Below are 26702 nucleotides of genomic sequence, written 5' to 3'. Positions count from 1 at the left end.
ACTCGCCTCACTGAGCAGTCTTTTGCACGTTTTTTGCTTCGCAGTACGGGCAATCTTTCGTAGAAAAACCTGGAAAACCACACCGCACGCAGAACACGCTCCTCTCCTGCCGGCATTCCTCGTGGCCATGACCTGCAACGTGACAATTGAAGCAAATATCCCGTTTGACCGGAATGTACGCCTTCACGATCCGCTGTAAGGCACTGGTTCCACTCGAACCTGCAGCAGTGCTGTTCTCGCGATTCTGGGTGTTCGGTTTCGGTTGAGCCCTCTCGTCAACCCTTGGTTTGTTCTCCTTCTGATTTCCGTTGCTCTGCTGTCTCTGCTGTTCTGGCTTCCACGCGCTCTTCTGATTGTAGTTTCCGTTGTTGTTGTTGTTGTTCTTGTTGTAGTACGGTCGATTTTGTTGGTTCTGATTTTGCGGTTGGTAACCACCCTGCGATCGGTTTCCACCCTGGAAACGATTCGAGTTCTGGTACCTATTTCCGGTGTTCTGATACGACGAACGCTGTGTTTGCACCTCCTCCACGTGCGCTGATCGCGGCGTGTACCTTTCTCCCTTCTGATACAGCTTCCAATTGACAGAGTCGAATCGCTTACCGAATTCCTTCATCGATGGAATCGTCTTGATTTCTGCGGCTAGCATCGCTATTTGGCAGTCCTCGCGAGTATTGCGGAAGAGAACGTCAAACTTCCGTTTCTCATCCCACGGATTCGTCATACAGCGGAAGATCCGGACCATGTCAAGTAATAGTCCTGGAACTTCTCCCTGGACATTTGCTTGCGATTGTTGGCCTGCCGCTCATAGACGTAATCGATGTCGATCGGTAAGAATTCGCTCTTCAATTCATCCACCAACTTCTTCCATGAACCCAGTTCATTATTCCCGTTCACTTCCATGAACCAAGAACGTGCTTTCCTCGTGAACAAATGATGCGCACACTGGAACAACTCGCACTCAGAAATGTTCTCTGAACGAGCGTTGAACTCCACCTCCTTCAAAAACTCGTTCAGTTTCCTCCCGTTGTCCATCCCGTCATAACGAACCGTCCACTTATGCACCGGTAAACTCCTACCAAATCCGGTTTTATTTTCCTTCGGTTCATCCTTGCCGGAATGAACTTCCTCTGGTTTGTTATGTTCATTCTCTGAGTTACCGAAGCTTCCCAATGAACTATTTCTTTGGTTGAGCCACGCGAGAAAATCACCTGGATTCTGCTGGCTTTTACCCTCGTCCTTTTTGTCTTTGTTCGCGTCTACTCCAAGTTGCGTACTGTTGGCTGGCTTGGCCTGTACTTCCGGCTTTTCTTTCTCCACCTCTTTCTCAACCTGTTTCGCTTCTAGAACTTGAATGTGTTCCAACAACTTGTTGACCACATTTATTAGTTCCACTTTTTGTTCTTTCCACTGTTCAAATTCAGCTCTTTCCACGTCACCAGGTTTTCCAACACTTTTTCCATCACCACTACCAACTCCACTACCATTTCCCTTACCATTTCCACTAACAGATCCAGTTTCACCAACAATTCCAGCAATTTCCTCTCCATTATTCTCTTCAGTACTATTCCAAGATTCATTATCTTCTTCCGCTCCTTTTCCATTTCCTTTTTCCGCATCCTGTTTCTTCATTATTTCCGTTAGACTCTGGTTAATGAGTGCTAACTCTGCTTCACGTACTTCGGGCAAATGTGACGAAATAGAAAAAAAAAGTATTTAGCAGCTTCATCATCCTTGGTGGTGTATGTTCTCAAACGTTCCAAGCGGAAAACGCAATGCAGAATCCTAGTCTTGAACGACTGTTCTGGTGCTTGCTTGGATTTCCGGCTTTCCAGGTGGGACTTAATCTCACTCACTTTCAACTCACACGCTTCCAATTCATCCAACTCTGAACCATTCATTTGCTCATACACAACATGTTTTAATTCTCTCTCTTCTTTTAGGCGATTACGCAACGCACGTTCGGCTCCGCTGCGCGATGAATCAAATGGGATATCGCGGATCTTCAGCTCATGTTCGAGTTCATCAACGGTCAAATGACCCGTATTCATTCCGCGATACAGTGACAACAAATGAACCATATCCATCTTGAGTGCAAGGAAAATCAAAGATCTTGTAATTAAAAAGAAAATTTATTTAAAAAATACTAGAAATGAGCAATCACAACTACAAATTAAGAAAAATACCTAAAATTGATTCGCTAACTGAGATAATTTGATAACCTAGTGAATGAAACTGTTCATTGATGAACACCAACGGATCAACAATGAATTGAAAAAAACCTAGAATTGAATTACGCTCTTGAATGAATCAGCAAATAGCGAATAATTGTAAAAAACCTAGTGTAAGTCGAAACTTTTGTAATCGTACTATTGTACGGGGAATAAATTACTTATTTTGCCTGGTGTTTTCACTCAACTAGTCCGAAGGAAACGACACTCCACCAATACGAATTCTATTCCGGAATTCAAACAAAATTTTACGAAATCTCCAACCAATTACTTTGCCAATGTCTGGTGGTCGTTCCTCCTAGCGTAGACTTCCAAAACCCCTCCTCGGAACTCAAAAATTCAAATATTAGCGTCACTTCTGTTTGTATTTTGACGATTAGACAACTTTTGCACCTGAATAATGGGCGTTTTCCCAGAGAAGTGGGCAAATCGTCTAAAGTCCTCAAGTGAACCCAAACACGAAACAGTTAAACTAATTTCTAGTTGGGCGCCAAGTGTAACTAATGGTGGGCTACCCCAGCATCAGTGAGACCCCCCTCTTTGCCTCAGGGTCGGCATGTTAATCCGGAATCGGAAAGGGAAACACTCGATTGGACCTACGGACAAAACAAACCCACTTTATTCCGGAAACTCGTGTTTTTATTCGGCAGACTCAAGCTGCGCGTTCTTTGTTCCTCGATCCCCCACTTCCTTACTAGCTAATCCTACCTCACACGTCCTTCTTCCTTCTTCTTCGTCGGGCCCTTTCCGGAACTGCTGCTTCCGCTTTCTCTCCACTCTCAGCTCGCGTTCCTGGAACAACGGCTACACGCCTCCACCGACCTCCGGGACTCGGTCAACCGGGTCGTTGTGCGACCACTATGGGCGGTCAGCTGCTGCTCTCGTACTCGACCCTCTTCTGCGCCACCTGCCTCGACGCTCCCGAGTATGGTGACGGACTCTGGGACCTCGGTAGATCAATCTACCGGTCTGCCTGGTTTCCGGCGTCGGTTGATGTAACGGCTGACGAGGCTGGCGTCTTATCTCGCGACGGTTGGTCCGCAGACCAAAATGGCGGCGTCGCGAGGGCGGTTCCCACACCGGAACGGTGTCGCGGGCGATCCTCGTGCGTGAGCGATCGTGCTCGGCGGTACGATGTACCGCGCGGGGAATACCGCGGGTGTCGGGTGGCTTACGGCGGACGAATGCGTCTGTGCCGGCCTGTACGCGAAGCGTACGAACACCGAGGGGTTCTGTGGGCACAATGGGGACGGAAATTAGCGATGGCGGAGGGAGGTTGGACGGCGATAGATCGGGGAAGCAACGGTATTTACCTGGATGTCCACAAATCAACGCAGGCTCCTCCTGCTTGCGTCCGGATCTCCAGATCGTCGGACGGCTTTTCTCCGGGATGGCGTCTACCGGATCTTCCACTTCACTTATAAAATTTCACTACTTCGTGACGGTGATTTTCACGGATATCGACCGTCCTCTTCAAGATACCAGGCAAAGTGACCGTTGCAATGGCGGGGTTTTCCCAGCGATCCTCAACCTCCCCCCTTCTGGACTCCTTCGTCCCATCGTCCTGGTCATCGCCGCTACCCAAGGCGGGCGTTTGCGATGATCTCGTGCGCTCCTAGCGGTGACTAGCGCAACTAGCGGTGCAGCGTTGGTAGCGTCCGTAGGGGCTGGACAGCTACGCTAGTAGGTCGTTCTGCCCGCAAGCCTTCTCAAGTGCTCCCTCCGTAACTTGCCGCGGAACAAAACGATCGCACTAATCTTGGGATGCAAATACCATAGGTTACAGTAATGTCGATAATTGTCGGTAACGGGCAAAAATGTCATAGGGGGAGAGGGGGTAATATGCACCCCCTAAGGAAAAACTGTGATTTCTCAACCATTACAGCATTACTGTGGAAGAATTTTGTTCGATGTTCTAAAACAACTATTATTCTGCGTCATCCATGTGAAAAAAGTCTTAAAAAACCTCAAAATTGTTCGAAAATATCAAATTTCTAAAAACATTTTCGATTCATTTCAAACAACCATGCGGGGCAATATGCACCGCAACATTGGGGCAAAATGCACTAAAACAACGGGGCAAAATGCACCACAACATGGGGCAAAATGCACCGGGTAAAAGCAGTTTTCACTAGTCACCACTAGATGACACCGCTGTTTTTACAAAGGAGCTTCACAGCGGTGCATTTTGCCCCGACCACGTTTTTGCAGAAAATTTAATAAAATTCATTTTTGATGTTTTGGACTCATCTATCTACAGAATTGTGAAGATTATGGCAAAAACTATACACCTAAACACTTACAATAACAATAAATGCTTTTATATTGTCAAAAATCATAATGAAAGTTCAATGAAAATTAGATGAAAACACAACATTTTAAAGTTTTGCAAATAACTTAAGATGTTTTTATACTACGATGCTCAAATTGTTCCAGCATGTTTAAGCAACGTTAAGCTTCCAATTTCTATGATTTTTTCCCCGTAAATTCTTCCAAATACCGAGAAAAGCAGGGGGTGCATTTTGCCCCGGGGGTGCATATTACCCCCTCTCCCCCTACTCCTATATCTCAAAAAATGCATGAGGACAGATTTCATGCAGATTCTGATATACTTTCATGCCGCCATGCATCACAATCACAAGATTTGACGAAGGGGGGAGGGGGGTTTTAAAAGACTTGGGAGGGAGAAGCGAAGAGGACTTCTTATTCTTATTCATTTTCTTGTTGTTGTTTTTGTTTTTTTGTGCAAGATAATTCCTCTTTCCATATATAAATTTCCAGTCAGTCGTCATTTGCCCTTCTTGACAATTCAAATTTTCTTGCAGCACATTTCAAAACAGTGCTCAAGATCGTGCATTACTCATGTGATGCAACTTTCTATGCATTTTTTTATCATTAGTAACATATTTTTATGAGGCCCTCTTCTGTGCTGAGACCAGGTTAGGACCGGGAATCATGAAAGATAGGGTAGTGTAGTCATCATTGAGACACTTTTGGTTTTTAAATTTCAACGATTTTTTTTCATTAGCATGTTTTAAAGAGCTTTTTGTTGCATTTTCTATCTTTTAGTTAGTTCTAACATTGATCAAAATATGAGATCGATCTGACGTCTACAGCCATAGTTATTCAACTGTCTCATTGTAGACGCACTTGGCAGGAACAATGAGACACTCTACAAAAATCAATACTTCTCTAGTAAAACATCATGTTTTTATATTGTTCCATTGCAGGTGACTTGCTTTGAACATTTTCAAGCAATTTTGTCAACACGAAACTTCAATTAACAAAAGTTATGCTAAAAAGTTTTTAAATTTAGTAAAATCCATATATTTTACCAAATAGTTTTATATTTTTGGTTAAACGAAGTTCAAACTCAATAAATATGCCAAAAATTACTTCCAATTCATGTTTTGAAAGATTTGCATTGATTTTGAAAAGTTTTATGAAGAAAAATAAAAGTGTCTCATTGTTACCCATGGGTCGAAAAGAGTGGGGAACAATGAGACAGCCCTGGATTCTGGGTATATTCAAAATTTTGGTCAAACCTAATAAAATGGCATTGTAGCCCAACTCATGCCCTGTGAAATGACGAAAGAAATTTGGAGAAATATTAGTTTTTGAGTTAATGGCAGCCTATGAGCGAAAAGGTAATTTTTAGTCATAATTTACTTTTACACTCCAGAATCAAATATGTATGAATAACTTTGCAAGGGAGCTTCCATAACTAAAGCCACTATTATGGCAGACGTGTATCTAGTAGACATACCTTTACCCCAAATACGAGCCTGATTGGTTGAAACTACGTCTTGTGAGATCCATTTTATCATTGTTCCCCGTGTCTCATTGATGACTACTCTACCCTACAAAGCAAAAAATCCGATGGTAAAATCGCATGCAAAAGCATGCACATTACATTTGTCAAAATAAACACTTAATATTACACACTGCGTGTACATTTTTTGCAAAAACAAAGTAATGTAGCAACCGACGGAAATCAAACTCATCACCAACAGTGAGGACTGGCGCCTTAGCCCACTCGGCCATCAGACCGATGAAACGCTGTGAGGATAAACGCATATATGAGCTTTACATTTCGGCCATGTAGGTTTCCCATACTGATGGGCTACATATTTTAGGGTGTAAAATTACATAGAATTGCATAAAATAATGCAATATGTATTTTACACCCAGGCCTTTTACTCGCAGCTGGATTACTACTTTTTTAGCTGTGTACATAAAAAATAATGATAATATTTTTTCAAACTAATGACAGCAACCATACTTGCAGGCCATGAAACCGATCCCTTTTAATTGATCTGAGTGGGTCTTGCTGATTTTCAACTGGGTGCTGAACTCGTTGAAGATCTTCCTCAGCTCAGCTGAATTGTAGAGCACCGCCTTGCCTTGTTCCTTCGTGACTCCACAGGCGTGGGGGGTTAGTATTTTATTTGCTGCTTCCTGCTTGTCGAGAGCGATCCTTTTGTTTTTCATCCGGAACCGCGCCCGACAGCGGAGGAATTACGCCGGTGTGAGCGCCATTCAATGAATTGTCTCCAAAAATACACTTACAAATTGAGTGCATAATTGGCAAAGGGAGCGCGTGGTCGTAAAAAAATATTCGGAGTGAAAAGTGTTTTTTTTTGTGTTTGCCTTTTGTTTCGCATTTTTGTCGTGAATTGTGATATACACAGTAAAAAAATCATGGTAAAATTTCATCTAAAAAGGAGTACATCTTTTATGTCAGAAAAAAGCTTTAATTTTACCTCTAATAATGTATAAATTTACATCTGGCAGACGCTAGAGAAAAATATCTGTAATCCCAAAAAAATATCAAACCGGCGATAGTTATATTTAACTAACTAAGTCCGCGCCCCAACCCGCACGGCCATCCCGCAGCTGTGAAAACTTTACGATCAAAGCCAATGTAGCTCTATGTGGTCCGTACATTGTATATGTACCCTATATGCAGTAATTACAGTATACAATGTACGGAACACATAGAGCTACATTGGCTTTGATCGTTCAGTTTTCACAGCGGCAAGATGGCCGTGCGGGTTGGGGCGCGGACTTAGAAAGCTAGATATAACTATCGCCGGTTTGATATTTTTTTGGTATTACAGATATTTTTCCCTAGCGTCTGCCAGATGTAAATTTACACATTATAAGAGGTAAAATTAAAGCTTTTTTTGACATAAAAAATGTACTCCTTTTTAGATGAAATTTTACCACGATTTTGTTTTACTGTGTAGTTTTCGATATAAACGATCCGAGTTCGTTAGGTTTATCGCGTAACAACATTATTTTGACTCATCAAGAACGACGTGTGGTGCGCGAGTCTTTTGCCTTCCTCACCTCAATGAGGAAAGGCTATAAAATCACTAGAAAAATGAACTTCTTTATTCGACCTCGTAGACCAGGGGTGACCAAAGTATGGCCCGCGGGCCAAACGTGGCCCGCGAGGTGATATTTTGTGGCCCGCGGACCCATTTTGAATGGTCATGTAAAATGGCCCGTTGACCACTTGTAAAGTGATTTTATACTTTTTCAAAATTAAGGTTTATTTTAAACTTTTATATGCTAATCTTTTTATTTTTGTTAATAAAAAACTTAATATTTATCAATATTTTGATCCCCACTTTAGGATACAAATAATTTGTTCAAAATATTTTATAATTAAAACAATTTCACACGTTCCAATGTGAGTGAAAATAGTTAATATCGTCAAAATTTTCATCAAATATTTTTAGAAATATTAAAAAACGTTCAAGTTTGACTTAGGTAGAATTCTGTAATAGTTGCAAAAATGTAAGTTTTCTTTATTAATTTGCAAGTCATAATGACACTTTTATAAACTGACCCTCAAACAAACATTGCATTTCCTTCGGGATTCGAACTCATTACAGTTAGATAACGAATCTGATTGACTACCAACTGATTCAGGCTGACAAAATGTGGAAATCGGAAGATCAAGTTTGTTGCAAATATTTTACAAAGCTTTCGTCGATCAACTCACCCCTCCATCATTATTAAAAAATTAGCTCAAAAACCAGAAGCAAAAAATTATTTTCAAAAAACTTCAAAATTTAAAAAAAGCAATCTAAGTGCAATTAGCTGAAATTGATTAAATATGCATTCCTTTGCATTTAGAATCATTTGAGCATGTTTGGGTTTATTAAAAAATGAATTTTAGTGGATTTTCGCTAAATTTTTTTTGTCGAATCTTTTTTTCTAAATAATGATTGCAGTTTAACTATATGGAAGCTTAAAACATTTTCTATCATTTTTTTCATTGATATGTTGAAATTCTGGCTCTCAACGATTTTTCATTAGCCACACTTAGTTTATAAATAAAATTACGCCTTTACATGAATTGTTCAACATGTAATGTCACCATTTTCGAAATATAAAAACAAAATCTTGTTTTTTTGAAAGCACAAGTACATTCAGCTAAAAACTTTTTTTTTGTCAAATACCTGAAACAATAAAATCAACGATACCGATAGAAAACCGTTATTTTGTGGTTTTGGTTTGTATTATTTTGAATTTGTGGTTTCTATAATTTTTAAATTAACAAATTAATTCTTTTAAATTAAAATAATGTATTTTTGCCTTCCTCACCTTACTGAGGAAAGGCTTTAAAATCACTCGAAAAATGAACTTCTCAATTAGACCTCCTAGACCCACCTTCATGTATACCTATCGACTCAGAATCAAATTCTGAGCAAATGTCTTTGTGTATGTGTGTGTGTAGGGATGTGGGTCTGTGCACCAAAAAATATGCACTCGATTATCTCGACATTGGCTGAACCGATTTTGTCCGTTTTGGCGTCATTCGATCCGTCTTGGGGTCCCATAAGTCGCTATTAAAAATTATGCAGTTTTGTTAAGTACTTCAAAAGTTATGCTAAAAAAACAATTTTGACTAAAGTTCGGAAGATTGTAAAAAGGGTGGTTTTTGTAAGAAAACCTGTCATGCTATACATTTTCAGAAAGGTATTTGAAAGACCTTTCCAACGCGTCCAAGACATTGAAGATCTGACAACCCTGTCAAAAGTTATAAGCACTTAAGTGTTATTTTTGCACTTTTTGGAGGCCGGATCTCAGATAGGTTGATGAAACCGTTGTCCGGATCTCTCATGCGACATATCGTTGGATAGATAATCAAAAGACCTTTCCAATGCGTCGAAGACATTGAAGATCTGACAACCCTATCAAAAGTTATAAGCACTTAAGTGTCAGTTATGCACTTTTTGGAGGCCGGATCTCAGATATGTTGATGAAACCGTCGTCCGGATCTCTCATGCGACATATCGTTGGGTAGGTAATTAAAAGACCTTTCCAACGCGTCCAAGACATTGATGATCTGACAACCCTATCAATAGTTATAAGCACTTAAGTGTCATTTTTGCACTTTTTGGAGGCCGGATCTCAGATATGTTAATGAAATCGTCGTCCGGATCTCTCATGCGACCTATCGTTGGATAGGTAATCAAAAGACCTTTTCAACAAGCACGAATTGGATTGGGGATCTGGCTACCCTATCAAAAGGTGTAAGCATATAAGTGCCCTGCAATATGAAGACTATCCAATCTAGTGGTATGAATAATGAGTCAAATTGATAAAACACTGAAAAACATCACCCTTGTGTGTCTATTTTGGATAGCACCCTTTAAATGTGAGGAAGGCACCAACCACTAGGGTGGATGAAGTTACGTTTTTTTTTGTAAATTTGGCCCGCAAGCTCATTTGAGGTTCACATTTGGCCCGGGCTCCAAAAACTTTGAGCACCCCTGTCGTAGACCCACCTTCACGAATACCTATCGACTCAGAATCAAATTCTGAACAAATGTCTGTGCGTGTGTCTGGATGTGAGTCCGTGCACGGAAAAATATGCACACGATTATTTCCGGACTGGCTGAACCGATTTGGACCGTTTTGGTCTCATTCGATCCGTCTTGGGATCCCACATGACCCTAGTTAATATTATGAAGTTTCGAAAAGTACTTCAAAAGTTATGCTAAAAAACGATTTGGCTAGAGTTTGAAATATTGTAAAAAGGGTGTTTTTTTGTAAGAAAACCCGCCATGCTATACATTGTTAGAAAGGTAATTGAAAGACCTTTCCAACGTGTCCAAAAGATTGAAGATCTGACAACCCCAACAAAAATTATGAGCACTTAAGTATTATTTATACACTTTTTTGAGGCCGGATCTATGATATTTTGATAAAAATGTTGTTCTATCATGCGACCCATCGTTGGATAGGTAATCAAAAGACCTTTCCAACAAGCCCAAAAGATTGAAGATCTGACAAACCTATTAAAAGTTATAAGTACTTCAGTGTTTTTAATACACTTTTTTTGAGGCCGGATCTCAGATATTTTGATAAAAATAAGTATTATTCATACAATTTTTTGAGGCTGTGCGGTATTTTCACTTTATGAATGCGAGGAAGGCACCAACCACCTAAAGGTGGATTAAGTAACGTTTTTTGTGTTGAAAAGACCATCCCATAGCTCCGTAGCTCGGAGGGCTCGACATCGGTTGTTTGTGTGTTAAGCCCTCTCCATAGCAACGAAAATCAATACCTTATCTAGCTAACAGAAAGAAGATCGGAAGGCACTTGATGATTGAGTTCGTCGCGTCTATTACGTAACAAATTCATAAACTAAATGATTATATAATCATAAATCTGACTACGCTATCATTGCAGCATTGCGTTTAACACCTCATTTTATAAATAAATATTATTTGGTTTTATCTTTCCACAGCCGGCTGCCCAAGATTAAACCATTTCATTAAACATTTAACAACAGTTAAACGGGAAATGTCTCATCCGCAGCAACCGATTGTTTGCCTTGAGAATAAAATATAATACCTTTCAACAAACACTATGATTTTGGGTCGCATCATCATCTTCTATGATGAATCCTGACCAAACACCCTATCCTACTAACATGTTTTCAGGTTCCTGGCGCTCGTGGGGTGTAAACACAGAGTAAATCAGCTGCCCTAGTAGAAACTTGCGCTAACTAACATTCCAGTCCCTTAAAATCGAGATCTACAAACTGACATGGCGGGCGCCGTTGGTGGCCAATGACTGTTACCTATTCGCAACTGATCTTGTTCTGGAAATCATGGTGTTTTATCTTTTCAGCGCATTCATATATGCCGTTGATAAGGGAAATACCACTTGATAGTCGAAGCCTATGATCAGTAGTGCTGAAAGGATATTACGGTTCTGTTCAGCAACGGAGAAGGACAACCATGGGTGGTCTCTCATGCTCATGCTCATGCTCATGTCTCCAAAAATACACTTACAAATTATATAACTTTTTTTTAATTTATTTTCCTTCAAATACAATACTGCTCCAACCAAATAAGAACAGTAACAAAAAAATAAGGCGGCTCTCACTGACAGTTCGCAATGGATTACCGGACGGGCCAAAATTTCGCTATATTTCTACATATAAATTATCCCATTGAAAACAAGGGGGGGGGGGGGTCTGGCAAAGTGTGACGTACTTTTTTGATGGGGGGTTTAACCTTGCGTGACAAAATGTCACATAGGGGGGGTTAATTTTGGCCGATTTTTTCGTGACATACTTTATGGATGACGCCTAATTGAATTTAAAAGTGCTGATATGCCAACATTAGGTGCACGATGGATTTGCATGCTGTCCCCCTAGTCCTTGTAAACAATGTCTTATGAGTTGTATATTTCAGTAAAAAGTTCGTGTATTATCCGCGCACCACCAAACCGAAGTGCGCATCTCTTCTGTTGCGCGAAAAAATCTGTTGAGTCGTACAAATATACGCCCCCAAAACCAAAGTTAAAAACTCGATTCGCCACTTACATTCGAGTAGGAGAACTTTGGTGCAAGGTTACGTTTACGTTTTTGCGCGATAAGTGCAAAGGGGAGTGAAAACTATTTCATGATTTTTTAAAAGAAAATTGATTTTTGGAATAAAATAAAGTTAAGCGGAGGTAAAAATAAAAAGTTCTATCGATTGACTTTTTGATTTTTTTGCTAAGTTGCCTTTTTCATTGAAAATTCTGAGATCCGGATTGAAAACGCGAAAATGAGGTTAGATTGCTAATTTTGAAAATCATTCCAATCAACATTTTTCAAGTAGAGCGTTGCTTTTATGGTAGAAGTGACTTTAAAAAATATTTATAAACTTTAATAATCTACATTCTCCATTGAATAATTAGGTTTTGGTTGATTAAAACATTTCCTTATTTTGAATCAGATAATGAACAGGTCAAATCGGACATCACAAGAATATTTTCGTTTATAACAATTAAGCTACTTATTTCTTACCTGAAAACTGTATAATTTGCTACTAATGTAGATTTTATGATGAAATAAAACAATTTCAAATTTCAAACCAATTTACTCGCTGTTAGTTATAATGAAAACATCACCCCAAGTTTCAGCGCCCTCTACCGGGGGTAATTTTGGCGTTTGATTACCTATTGAGCGGTTTGTCGACATCAGCCTGTGACGCAACAGGTTTTGACAGGTTGGGCTCGTATTTTGATTTTGGTCTGCTTTCACAATAAATCTTTTTTTTTCATAAAATTATTTTTATTAGGTTTTTTAGGTGCTGGGACTTGGTTAGGACCGAGTTGGCTTTTGTAATTACATTGTTCTTAATGCTTAGAGTAATTACAGAGGATCTTGTGTGTAAATTTTAGTGGGAGGGGAGCCGATTACCCGCGGCCTACTCGGGATTAGTAGGGAAGGGATTGATGTTAAAAGACAAGGCGTGGGAAGGGAAGGGGGATTGTGTAGGGGTCTTGGTTGGCTCTGCTGGCCTTTGCTTTTGTCCTCCGCCGCAACTCGGTGTCCAGCTGCTGGGGTGATCTTGCTTTGCTTCCGGTGCAAACCAGATACACTCGAACCCCGATGGTTTGAGACCAACTGTTGTCAAACGAACGGGGTCACTTTTTAGTTTGACACCCCTTTTACACGGAGTTCACACATACTACCAAACGTTTGTTTTGATAGTGTGCGTGAACGCTGTGTAAAAAGTGACAGTTTGACTAAAAAAGTGTCAAACGAAAAAGTGACCAACCACCGGGGGTTGAGTGTACGACGGCTTTGTGTGAAGCAGCGGGATGCTAAAGGCCGCCATCTTGGGTGATTGAGATTGATAACGCGCGTAAACTGTGCACAGTAAAAACAAAAATATTTTGTTTAATAATAATTCAATTTTTGTTATAAGAATTACTGTAGTAAAAGTCAAATTACACAGTAGTTAAGTTAAACGTTTCATGTGTGTGTGTGTGTGTGGTCCAATCCAATACCCGCTAACCGGTAGCGAAATTATGGGAAAGTATAGTTTGTATCAGACTTTGTATATGCCGAATGCTGATACAGCTTATCTCAGTTCCGGGTATTAGGTGGTGATAGCCCTCGCGCTGCTTCCAACGACCCGTTTCAGAATGACAGAGCTCCTTGCGGTCCAATTCCGAGGTCGCTGGGCATTGTTCGGCCCCGCCTAAACATAGAAGCAAGCATCTGAAGGAAACTCGATCTATATTTAGACTTCCAATCCCCTCAGGCAAATCAGAGATCAGCGCGTATATGAGAAGATAACATGTTTCAACACTACGGATCAATTCACTGCTACAGTGTAAAACCTGCTGATGGCTTACTGCTTAGCGTCCCAGACCACCAATCCAAAGGTGTGAGTTCGAATCCCACCTGATTCATTTTCGTTTTTGTTCATATTCAAAGTTCAGATTCCTGATTCCAAATTTCTAAGGTACCGACCAGGGATTTGATCCCTGAACCTTCTGCTTGTGAGGCAGAAGCCGTAACCATTAAGCCACGGAGCCGGTTACAGTTGTTTAGTTAAACGTTTCATGTGATAAAAGTACAACTTAAAATGAGGTCATCGGCCCGATGCGTGCTTAATATCCCAACTTTTGTAGTTTATTTTGCAATCACCTCATCTAATCTAATCTAATCGAACACAAGCGCAGCCAGTCCGAAGAAAGCATCCGGGAAGAACTTATGGTTAGATTATGCCTCAAGTTCTTTCTTGTCATTATTAATGATTGCAGTACTTTCGAGAACCCCCGAAGTGTATTACACTCATTAAAGCGGCCCGGCCAACTGCGTTGCATTAACCGCATGAGACAGATTCTATGAACGGATCCCACATTTCATAGAACCAACAGGGGAAGAAGAAGAAGCCGGGGACATACCGTACCAACCGGTTCGAGTTATTTATAGATTATAATGGTGTGTGGTGTGTAGGGGAATCGTTGGGGAAGGGATTGTTGTATTATATAGTAAATGACCTTGTGACATTATTTCACCACTACGGATTAATTCACTCAAGGGGTGTCAACCCCTCGGTGGCCGAGTGGCTAGAGCATCTGACTACCAATCCAAAGGTGTGAGTTCGAATCCCACCTGATTCCATGCGTTTTTTGTTCATATTCAAAGTTCAATTATTGTCGAATAATTTCAAGGAGACCGGTCGGGAATCGAACCCGGAACCTTCCGCTTATGAGGCGGGAGCCGTAGCCATTAAGCCACGGGCCGGTCGTAGTTTATTTTGCAATCACCTCAAAAACATTAACTAACTTTTAAACGTACATTGCGGTAAAATTTTACACAAAAACAATAATTACTTTATTTTCATTTTATGCCTGCAGTTTTTGTAATTTTTTTTTACAGTGCGCAGTAGCTTTGTTTTGGTTCCGTAACGAACAGCTGTTCTTTTGTGCTGGCGCCGTAATCGACAGCTCCCTTTTGTTCTGGTGCCGAAGTTGACAGCTTGTGTTGGCTGCGGGTGAGCTGCCTGTAGTGAGATATAGATGTCGCCCCCCTGGTGTGAAGGCGTGTTAAACTAACTGAAGGATAACTAACAGGAGGAAAACTAACTGAAGAAAAACTAAATGGTAATTTTGGAATCTAAGAGGAACGGAGCACAATAAATCTTTGCCGAGATAAAATGATGTATTCAGCAACATAATTAATTCATACTTTTTCCAGAAGAGACGCAGACACTGCTTAAGCGATGTGGCAACCGGGCGATGTGCATGCTGCGCGACTCTCGCGCGTAGGCAAAAAGGCCCGGCCTTTGAGGTTAGGCAAAAATCACCCTTTTTAGTAGCTACAAAAAAACTTTTTCATGGCATAACTTTAAAAGTAATTCACTAAACAGAATAAAATAAAGACCCTATTACTTAGGGGACCCCAAGAGGAACAGAATAAGGCGGATCCGGCAAAAATCGGTTCAGCCAGTTCTGAGATAATCGTGTAGAAAAAAATCATGGCTACACACATTCCCGCAGACATTTGTTCAGAATTTGATTCTGAGTCGATAGGTATACGTGAAGGTATATCTGAGAGGTGTTTTCAAGAAGTTCATTTTTCGAGTGATTTTATAGCCTTGCCTCAGTGAGGTGAGGAAGGCAAAAAGATTAAACATAGTCTGCTCGACCTGGAAACGATCATTTGTATGTTTTTATAGTGATCTTAGCTAAATTGTTTTTTCACAATGGAACTGCAAGCTGATGAATGCTTAACAACTTATAAAAAATATTCAGTTTCCTGGAATTTGCTTCTGGAATTTCCTGCTCTTTTAGATCGATTAACTAATGCAAAAGCATCATAAAGCCATAACCGTTTGCAATCGATTGTGGATTATTCGCTTATCGATCGATTACACTTTCACGCAAATTCAAGCTGCTTTAGCCGCCTTCTAATATATCAAGCCGTGCTAAGTATATAGAAGCGTCGATATTGGATCAATTATCACACCTTTTATAAGATCGGCCATAAACTGTCAATGCAAATGGAACGGTCGAGGCAAACCAGGTAAAACTTACCCGCAGTGGCACCTCTAATGTAGTCTAGATTTCCGATTAGATGATTAAGATATCTGGTTCGATAGTCAGCTGATGATAAATATTTATTAGGCAGTGTGGTAGGTATTTTATTCCACCAATAATGGTTGTCATTGTGCCTATCAAGAGATCATAACCCTGCCCACAATAAATATGCGTGGGACTTTTTTTATGCGCAGCGAAAACAGGAAATATTATTTCAAGGCACGCGAAAGTGCTAAGAATATTTAGTTTCAGTGATTAACTCGATGAGTTTATTGAATGTATGAAAAAAGTGAGGGCCATGGTGATTCCAAAGGAGTATTGGGAAAAAATCAACTTGCTTCTGAATACAGTCCATTCTTATTTTTTTTTTCTATTTGGCAAAAATTTTCCTTCATTTCAGAACCGGAACGCGAATATTAGCAATTATTGGGCAAAACCCGAGGTGCCAAAACCGGAACTTGTTAACATCAGAGCATGCCAAATAATTCATCGCACACGAAAGCACCGTTTCGCTACTTCAAAAAATACCTAATTTCATTTTAAGAGCGAGTCCACGAGCAAAGCATACCCATTAGGGTGGGTACGGATTTGAAAAAGTTCTCAGATTAAGTTCTGGTGTGGTTTCCCTTGTAGGGCATACCCATAGGGACTCTCACGCCAAATTGCAGCTCATTTGGCTGAAAACTGGCTTGTCTCAAGCTGGTTCAAGTTTACATGGAAATAACTATGGGAAATTTTGAATTTTCGTTCATTCGCTCCTATAGGCCTGGGAAAACATGTAGAAACTTCTAGGATGGCCAGAAATGAGCGGAATCGTCTGGAGAACAACTTTCCCTAAGAGACCAGGTCGATTCGTTCAACCCCCATCGAGCTCAACGGCAATACATCCGGGGTTTTCGGAACCAACGGTTTTCCCCAGAAAAGCATCAAATTTTCCTTAGCATGCTATGAATGCTTGATGAACACCGCGACGCCACTTGTCAAACAGCTACCACGTGATTGTAAAATTTGCACCATAACAGTTTTTTTCATATTTGGAGGTTTAGAATACAGCTAAATAGTATCAGGATCACCATAAATGAAAATTCTATATTTCAAAAAGTAATAAAAAGTATTATTTATAGGCGATGCTAGTCCACGTGGTAGCTGTTTGACATGTGGCGTCACGGTGTTCATCAAGCATTCATAGCATGGTAAGGAAAATTTGATGCTTTTCTGCGGAAAACCGTTGGTTCCGAAAACCCCGGATGTATTGCCGTTGAGCTCGATGGGGGTTGAACGAATCGACCTGGTCTCTTAGGGAAAGTTGTTCTCCAGACGATTCCGCTCATTTCTGGCCATACTAGAAGTTTCTACATGTTTTCCCCAGGCCTGTAGGAGCGAATGAACGAAAATTCAAAATTTCCCATAGTTATTTCCATGTAAACTTGAACCAGCTTGAGACAAGCCAGTTTTCAGCCAAATGAGCTGAAATTTGGCGTGAGAGTCCCTATGGGTATGCCCTACAAGGGTAACCACACCAGAACTTAATCTGAGAACTTTTAAAATCCGTACCCACCCTAATACCCATCTCGCATCGACCTTACCAATCTGCCTGAAATTTTCAGGGGTTGTTTGTACATATAAAACTAGCATCTGGCCAAAATATGAGCACTCTAGGTCAACGGGAAGTGGGCAAATTGGGACACAAAGATTAAAGATTCAAAAACGTCAAAAATCTTAAAGAGTCTATAGCAGGGGTGCTCAAAGTTTTTGGAGGCCGGGCCAATTTTGAAGCTCAAATTAGCTTGCGGGCCAAATTTACAAAATAGGTAATTAAAAAATGAAATTACTTTATTTTTTATTTTTATAACTAAAAAACTGCATCTATCAGTTAAAGTTTTTTGATATTTCTAATATTTTTACAAAACATTAATAACATTTTCGTTAATAACAATTCCGTTAAAAAAATAATAGAAAACACGAAATGACAGTTTTCTATTGGTATTGTTTATTTAATTTTTTAGGTATTTGATAAAAGTTTATTTAGTTGAATGTACTTGTGTTTTCATTAAATTTTAAAGGATTTTTCTTACAATTCAAAAAGGGTGAAATGTAATTTGAACAATTTATGAAACGGCGTAATTTTATCTTTTAATTAAGTGTAACTAAAGAAAAGTCGTTGTGAGCTAAAACCCAACAATTCAATGAAAAATATGTTTAAAAAAGTTGATTTGCAATCTTTATATGCAAAAAATTAAGATTCGACGAAAAAAAAATTTTTAGCGAAAAACACTAACTGCATTTTCAATAGAGCACTTCCATTCGACCATTATTTTTTCTACAATGTATTTCTTATGGGAGAACTGTCATTTCTACCACTTAAGATGTATTTCGAAAAAAAAAAATTGCGCTTGATTATTTGAGCCAATTTTTAAAAATGAGGAGGGAGCTTTGTAAAATTTTCGCAACAACGTTATTCCTCTGATTTCAGTATTTTGTCTGCCTGAATAAGATGGTAGTCAATCAGATTCGTTATCCAGCTGTCATGAGTTTAAAACTCGAGGAAGTTTGATGGTCAGTTCATAAAAATGGTCATTATGACATTCAAACTTATATGGAATACTTATATTTTTGCAATTATTAAAGATGTTTACCTAGTCAAATTTAAACGTTTGACAAACATTTCCAAAAATTTTTGATTAAAGTTTTGACGATATTTACATGTTTAACTTACATTGAAACGTGTAAAATTGTTAAACTTATTATGATTTTTGTACAAAATATTTCATAAAATGGGATCAATATATTAATAAATCACTAGTTTTTGTTTTGACAAAAAATAAAAAATACCACCATATTTTTTTAAATACCCCCAATTTTGAAAAAGTATGAAATCACTTTATAAGTGTTCCACGGGCCATTTTACATGATCATTCAAAATGGGTCCGCGGGCCACAAAAAACCACCTCGTGGGCCACGTTTGGTCCGCGGGCCATCCTTTGGCCACCCCTGGTCTATAGCTTAGGAAAACCTAATTTAATTTCAAAAATTAAAATGCATCTGAAAGGGCATAAAAAATGCAACAAAATGCAGGAAGAAGCATCCCAATAAATTAGTTCTAAAGGGAGTTATTGCCATTTTAGTGAAAAAATGGCATAATTTTCAAACATAAATAAAAAAGTGTTTTTTTTTCAATTCGGTTTATTGGTGAATAATCAAGATACAATAAGTTCTTTTGAGGTACAAAAGAGCAACTCGCTACGAAATCGGCCGATTTCGACCATTTTTATTTTTTGTATTTTTTGATTTGACTCAAACTATGTGGGGGCCTTCCCTATGACCAAATAAGCTATTTTGTGTCATTGGTTTACCCATACAAGTCTCCATACAATTTTGGCAGCTGTCCATACAAAAATGGTATGTAAATATTCAAACAACTGTAACTTTTGAGTGAATTTTCTGATCAATTTGGTGTCTTCGGCAAAGTTGTAGGTATTGTTGAGGACTTTTGAGAAAAAAATAGGTACACGGAAAAAAAATTGCAGATTTTTTAATCAACTTTTTTTTCACTAAAACTCAATTCCCCAAAATATGTATTTTTTAATTTTCGAGATTTTTTGATATGTTTTAAGGGACAAAAATCCGCAACTTTTGAGCTATAGAGAAACATGGTCAAAAAATCTGCCGCCGAGTTATGAATTTTTGAAAAAAATAGTGATTTTTGGAAAAATTCGAAGTTTTATACAAAAACAAGTTTGACATTATTTTTTAAGCAAAATTGAATTTGCAATCGAAAAGTACTTTACAGATTTTTTGATAAAGGGCTCCGTTTTCAAGATATAGCCACCGAAAGTTTGATTTTAGCGAAATTTTTGAAGTTTTTCAATTTTTAAAAATAGTGACCATGAGTGACCATTTCTAAAAATATTTTTTTAGGAAAGTTTAGAAAATTTGCTCTAAAATTGTCTAAGAGATATTGAAGATTGGACCTCGGGTTGCTGAGATAGAGCCGCTTTAAGAAAAAAAAACACGAAAATTGAAGTTTTCTAAGTCTCACCAAAACAACCCACCATTTTCTAATGACGATATCTCAGCAACCAATGGTTCGATTTTCAATGTTAATACATGAAACATTCGTGAAATTTTTCGATCTTTTCGAAAATTATTTTTGAAAATTTTAAAATCAAGACTAACATTTTAAAAGGGCCAAACATTGAATATTACGCCCATTTAAAATGCTAGTCGATTTTAAAAAATTCAAAATATTTTTTTAAAAAGATCGATGCCACTCGGCGGCAGATTTTTTGACCATGTTTCTCTATAGCTCAAAAGTTGCGGATTTTTGTCCCCTAAAACACAACTAAAACATATCAAAAAATCTCGAAAATCAAAAAATATGTAGGGGAAAGTGGGGCAAGTGTAACAAGCTAAGGAAATGCTCGTTTTAATCCATTAAAAAGTTAAAAAATCTGTCGGATTTTATTATAATCATCTTATTATAGGTCTTGCTTAAGACTTTGATAGAAGAAGTTTTAAAAAATCCTGTTTTTTAATGTAAAAAATTGATTCTAAAATGTTTGATTTTCCGTACGTTCTACTCAACTAGTGGGGCAAGACGAACAACCCGTTGGGGCAAGAGGAACAATGCATGAAAAAACATGTTAATTTGCTAACAATTGAACTGTTATCACTTAGATACAACAGATTAGAATGTAATTGAAAGGTTTCTTCCACTTTAGATTAAATAATAATATTTTACTAAAAAATTTATCGTTTTTGCAAAAAAAAAAAAATAAAAATAAAAAATTACTTAGATGATAAATAGTAAATTCTCATAATATCACTATATTTTGTATGGACATTTTTTTTATCAACTGTTTTTCAGTTTTTAAGTACTTTTATGTATTTATTTCCCAATAAAATATGTTGTTGCAGCAATTCATAATTTTTTCCATACTAAAAATCCATATGGTACACTTGCCCCACCTGAACAAGATTTTTTAAAAGCTCTCAACAAAAATAACCAAAAGTTAAATCATACTTTGTAATAGGTGCATGTCATTGGTAGGGACACTACTGATCTAGGAAAAATAGCATTTTGATAAAATGAGTCTTAAAACGAACCCTAAGCCTTATTTTGTACATTCCAAATATTATAAGAAAACAATGGTTTTGAAAAAAACTTCATTAAATTTTATGCCCCTTGGCGTATACGTCGTTTTGGCGGTTATGTGGTAGTAGAATCAGCATTGCTAGCAACAATTCGTCATACTGGAAATAATCAAAATTGTAAAAATTACGGCCATACGAGCGATTGTTCCTCTTGCCCCATATGGTCGTCTTGCCCCACCTTCCCCTATTTTGGGAAATTGAGTTTTAGTGAAAAAAAGTTGATTTCAAAAATCTGCAAATTTTTTTTCCGTGTACCTATTTTTTTCTCAAAAGTCCTCAACAATACCTACAACTTTGCCGAAGACACCAAATTGATCAGAAAATTCTCTCAAAAGTTACAGTTGTTTGAATATTTACATACCATTTTTGTATGGACAGCTGCCAAAATTGTATGGACACATGTATGGGTAAACCAATGACACAAAATAGCTTATTTGGTCATAGGGAAGGCCCCCATATAGTTTGAGCCAAATCAAAAAATACAAAAAATAAAAATGGTCGAAATTGGCCGATTTCGTAGAGAGCTGCTCAAGTGTGTATTGCAATATCCGGGAAACGGAAGCGAGTTTCCAAAATCGGGTTAAAGCATCTTGTAGTGTTTGTTAAGTATAGCAAAACGTCATCATTAACTCATTTTCGACCAAAATGGTCTATGTCACAATATAGCACACAGCTGACGACATGGCAATATCTCAGCAGAAAAGGGTGCTGAGATATTGCCATGCAAAGGTTTAAAAACAGGAAAATTGATGTTTTCTAAGTCCCACCCAAACAACACACCATTTTGTAATGTCGATATCTCAGCAACTAATGGTCCGATTTTCAATGTTAAAATATGAAACATTCGTGAAATTTCCCGATCTTTTCGAAAAAATATCTTCAAAATTTTTAAACCAAGACTAACTTTTTAAAGGGGCGTAATATTGAATGTTTGTTGTTCAGTGTTATCTCGCTTTTATACATTTTTTTTTGTTTTATTATAGAGACTTTACACCATTGTGCATTCATCTCTTCAAGGTGGATAGTGGAAGAGGAAAGGTTACAGAGTTTTAAATCACTTTTCTGGCTATATTTCAATAATTGTTACCATGCCTGTTTCTAAAAATGTCTGTCTATGTTTCAAACATTTAGCAGAAAATTTTGATATTAAATTATCAAGTTCTTCAATTTTATCTTCGTCCTCTTCCTTCAGGGATTTAACAGTTATCTCATAACACTTATTCCTGTAATATTTTGCTTTTACGACATCTTCATCTTCTTCATCTGTTGTTTCTTCTTCAGCCATCTCTCTTCGTTTTGTTGTCAATTCGTTCGAAAGCACGGTCTCAAATCCATCGTTGTCTTCTTCGTCAATTTGACTTGTTTGCATTGGATGTTGGTCTGATTTACTGTTGTTGCTTTTACTGCTGCTGCTGCTGCTTCTTGGCTCAGGTTCAATCGGTGGAGTACTGCTTTGTTGGTTCACATTTTCAGTTGAATCCGCACATGTTTTGTTCTTTGCTTTGAGTTTGCAAAGTGATTTTTTGCCAATAATCGTCACTGTTGCAGCAGCATTGTTTACAGTGATTGATTTCGGCGTTGGCTGTTTCAGCAACATCCGCAGGGTCCGAACTCCATTTGGGATTCCTGGGAAGAAGTTAATCCAGCGGTCGTTGGCGATGGTCAAAATTTCGCCGTATTTACTCATCACTTTTACTACGTCGTCATTGCTTATGCCTAGAGGTAGGTCAAGCACACGAACTTCCGTAGCGTTGTTGTCCAGGTTAATCGGGATTTTGCAACCCTGATATAACAGAGGTTTGTCGATGATGGACAAGGCCACTGCTGAGTCGGCGAACTGCAACACGGCTATTCTTCTTCTATTGCATAATTGCAATGCTCGCAAGTTTTCTTAGACTTGAAGGTCTGCGAGGAATTTTTTTACAAGCTTTGGGCTTGGTTGGGTTTGGAGTTGACACAAATCCAGAACCACACTGTTTTTGTCTATGGTGCACATTTTAAAAAAAGCGGCGACGCGCACACAAACTGCGGACTGGCGTTGAGAATGCGACTTGTAAGATCGGCGGTTACTTTGCAACTGTTTTATACAATTTGAATGATTTCTGGGGAATGATATCTGGGAAATGGTCTTTCCTGGGAATGGGATATGTAAATGTGATAAAAGCCGTTTGGAAGCTTCAAATAAGATTTTCATACAAACTTTGGCAAAGACGGATATTTATAATCGAGAAAAAACTAGAAAATAAAAAGTCTATTTTGTGTGAAAGCTACTCAATCTTATTTGAATATTTTAAACAAGTGCTGAACTCAACAAGAACGGATATAGTCACACGCCCTTCGATTTAATCAGAACATTATCATAACACGCTTTCAATCAACAGATAGAGCAAAAAAAAAACGAAAGCTTGCATTTGACATAAACGGCTAGGCGGAACTAACTCACAACGACCGACTCGATTTGGTCGACTAGTCGAACCAAAGAAGCAGTTTTGAGCAGCCACCACCCACGCTATCCAATCCCGGCACCGTTATTATCCACTTTTTCAATGTAACTATCCTAAACACCACATGTGGACCATATACGTTTAATCGTACATATTATTGAAAATAGTACGGTCCATAATGTATAGCAATGAATCGCAGCGGTCGTGAGATGAGGTTGAGGTTATTTGAAGTGCGATTTTGGATGCCTCGAGAACGAGTGTAAGTACATATGTGCTTCCAAAATGAAAGAAGTTTCTGCACACTCTGCCCTGCTCAATAGAATAGATGTGCTTAATAATGCAGAACTTGTGTTTGGATAGCCCGAATAAATTTTATTGTTAGGAAAAATTACTGTTGTTTTCAATACATATAATGAATATGGTAATTTTTTTGAGTACACCCAAACGGCGGTCGCATGATTGTGATGCATGGCGGCATGAAAGTATATAAGAATCTGCATGAAAACTGTCCTCATGCATTTTTTTGCGTTATAGGGGTATGACATTTTTTGCCCGTTACCGACAATTATCGACATTACCGACGGCTTTTTTGTTTTATTTCACAATAAAAACCCTAAACAGAACGAAAATTGAACCACCAACTTCTTGATTATATATCCGACACGCTACCACCACGCCACGGTCGCTTGACGAAATGTCAGTGAAAGAGCACCAACATATTCTTCTCTTTGGAGTGTTGCTCGGGGACGGGCCAGCATTATATGTGTTGGTGAGAACTACAGATCGCTGACATGTTTACACGCGGGCAAAAATGATCTACACAGCTAAAAAAGTAGTAATCCAGCTGTGCGTAAAAAGCCTGCGTGTAAAATAAATATTGCATTATTTTATGCAATTTTAAGTGATTTTACACCCTGAAATGTGTAGCCCAACAGTATGGGAAACCTACTTGACTGAAATGTCAAGCTCATATATGCGTTTATCCTTTCAGCTTTTCATCGGTTGATGGCCGAGTGGGCTAAGGCACCTGCCTTTACTGTTGGTGCTGGGTTTGAATCCTGTTGGTTGTAACTTTTTTTGTGTTTGCAAAAATTGTACATACAGTGTGTAATATTAAGTGTTTATTTTGACGAAGGTGATGTGCATGCTTTTGCATGTGATTTTACCATCGGATTTTTTGCTGTGTACGGGCTTGTTGCAAAAAATGTTATACCTACAATGGATATTTTCTGCAGCAAATCCACTGTTGCAGATTTTGAGATATATTTTTCCTTTGGGTGTAGATTGTATACACACTAAAAAAAATATGAATTTTACACATGACGTAATCACAAACCCCACTTAAAAACAAAGCATATAATACGAAATGTAATGTAAAATAATGTTAATTATCACACAACAGTTAAAATTTGAGCCGCGCAAACAAAACTAGAATATTACATGCAATGAAATTATCAACAAAACACTTTTGATTTAATTTTACGTTTCGTTTAATGCACACGAATGGAGCGTATTCTTTGATGTAATTTTGAGTGAAATGAAATTTAATTTCGCGACGGTTTGCTTCATTCTGCTTGGCAGTGTAACAAACGTCAGCCATGTTATTGTAAATCAAAACATTGCAGCGGCTGCGGTTGAAGCGCAGTTTTTCTTTAAAAAAAATCGACCTAAATTCGTCCGTAATGGCAAATATAACTGGTTTTTGTGGTTGTGATAATTAATTGTTTCAATAATTTCACAGATGCTGTTCTCCGTCGGAATTCGTCAAGGAACTTAAACTTTGACTAGGTCGTACCAGGCGGCAACTTCCACCAAACTTCCAAGTTTCCAAAGAAAAGTGATCTGGCCGTGGGGAACCAAAAACTACTACCGCAGTGAACCATGGGCATGAGAGAACTGAGTGCGAGCAACCTTCTGGGACCCGTCAGGAATTCGGCGACGGAACAACATCTGACTTTCGGAGGAATTCTCTGATCAAACTAGAAGGAAAAACAATATGAAGTGTTGTGACTTAACGTGAAACATTGTGATGTGAGAAATATAATTATGGTGATTTCTCAATAAAAAATATCGATAAAATCTAGTATAAACATATTTCCTTTCATTTGTAAGAAATAGTCGATTCCAATAAGAATATTTTCCCACAAGAATATCGTAAAGCGTAATATTACACGACCTCGGTTGGTTGTGTGGTTCGTGTAATTTTCAAATGAGACATAATTTTGCGTCTTATTTGACGCTCCAGTTATGTGCATTGAAACAACAGAAAATTACACGATTTTTTCTATAGTCAGTAGCTTAGGTCTATGACTACTTTTGAGTTGATGGAAAGGACTGAGCTAGCCTTCCTTGATAACTGACAAAAGTAATTAGTTTCAAGATTTTGATCTGCGAGAAATACGGCAATACAAAGCATTTTTCAGTATCGTGTGGAGTACCAAAGTACCGTAAAACGGAGTGACTTTGATAGCCGGGGTGACTTTTGTGTGGAGTGATACACCCTATTGCGATGTATCTATTGAATCGAGTCGAATAGGCCCCTCGTACGACGGGCTTGACGCAGCCATGCACTGACAGCGCATCGACGCAGCCACACGAACGGTGCGGTGACAGCTGACCAAGCAGGTCCAGCTCCCGTCCTCTTTACTCGTGTGACGCTCGGACGGATCGGATGTGAGTCCGCACCGATTCTCCCGGCGGGCGATTTCCCGAGTGGGTTTATAGACTCACACATTGGCGACCGTGACGGAGTTGGAATTTTATTTTCAACTTCTAAGAACCGTCGGGAAATCGCCTGCCGACGTGTTTTTTTGGTGCAGATTTGTTTGTTTGTTTTGGTGCTGGTGATTGAAAAAAAAGAGACTTTTCTTTTGGAGGAAGTATTGAAGTGAGGAAAGGGACTCAGCAAAGGCGCGAGCGTGTGAGTGCTCGGTGGGTGAGTAAAGTGAAACCGAGTTTGACAGAAAAGAATATGATTGAATCGCGTTGGGCACGGAGGTCAGATGGGCCTGCCGTGGGA

At 38.7% G+C, this 26702-nt stretch overlaps 1 protein-coding gene across 1 annotated transcript; it reads right to left on the bottom strand.

Annotated features, from left to right (window-relative positions):
• Positions 1-717: 717 nt before the first annotated feature.
• Positions 718-3753, bottom strand: LOC119770414. The gene is made up of 2 exons (XM_038265267.1): positions 3542-3753; positions 718-3460 (listed from the first exon to the last, which is right to left on the bottom strand). The coding sequence occupies exon 2, from the start codon at positions 1627-1629 to the stop codon at positions 718-720; it is 912 nt and encodes a 303-aa protein (XP_038121195.1). The 5' UTR covers positions 1630-3460; positions 3542-3753.
• Between the last annotated feature and the right edge of the window lie 22949 nt (positions 3754-26702).

The sequence above is a fragment of the Culex quinquefasciatus genome, chromosome 1 (genome assembly GCF_015732765.1).
Source record: "Culex quinquefasciatus strain JHB chromosome 1, VPISU_Cqui_1.0_pri_paternal, whole genome shotgun sequence".
Taxonomy (NCBI): Eukaryota; Metazoa; Arthropoda; class Insecta; order Diptera; family Culicidae; genus Culex; species Culex quinquefasciatus.
Note: the sequence above shows the minus strand (reverse complement) of the source record. Positions and strands in the feature narration are given on the sequence as shown.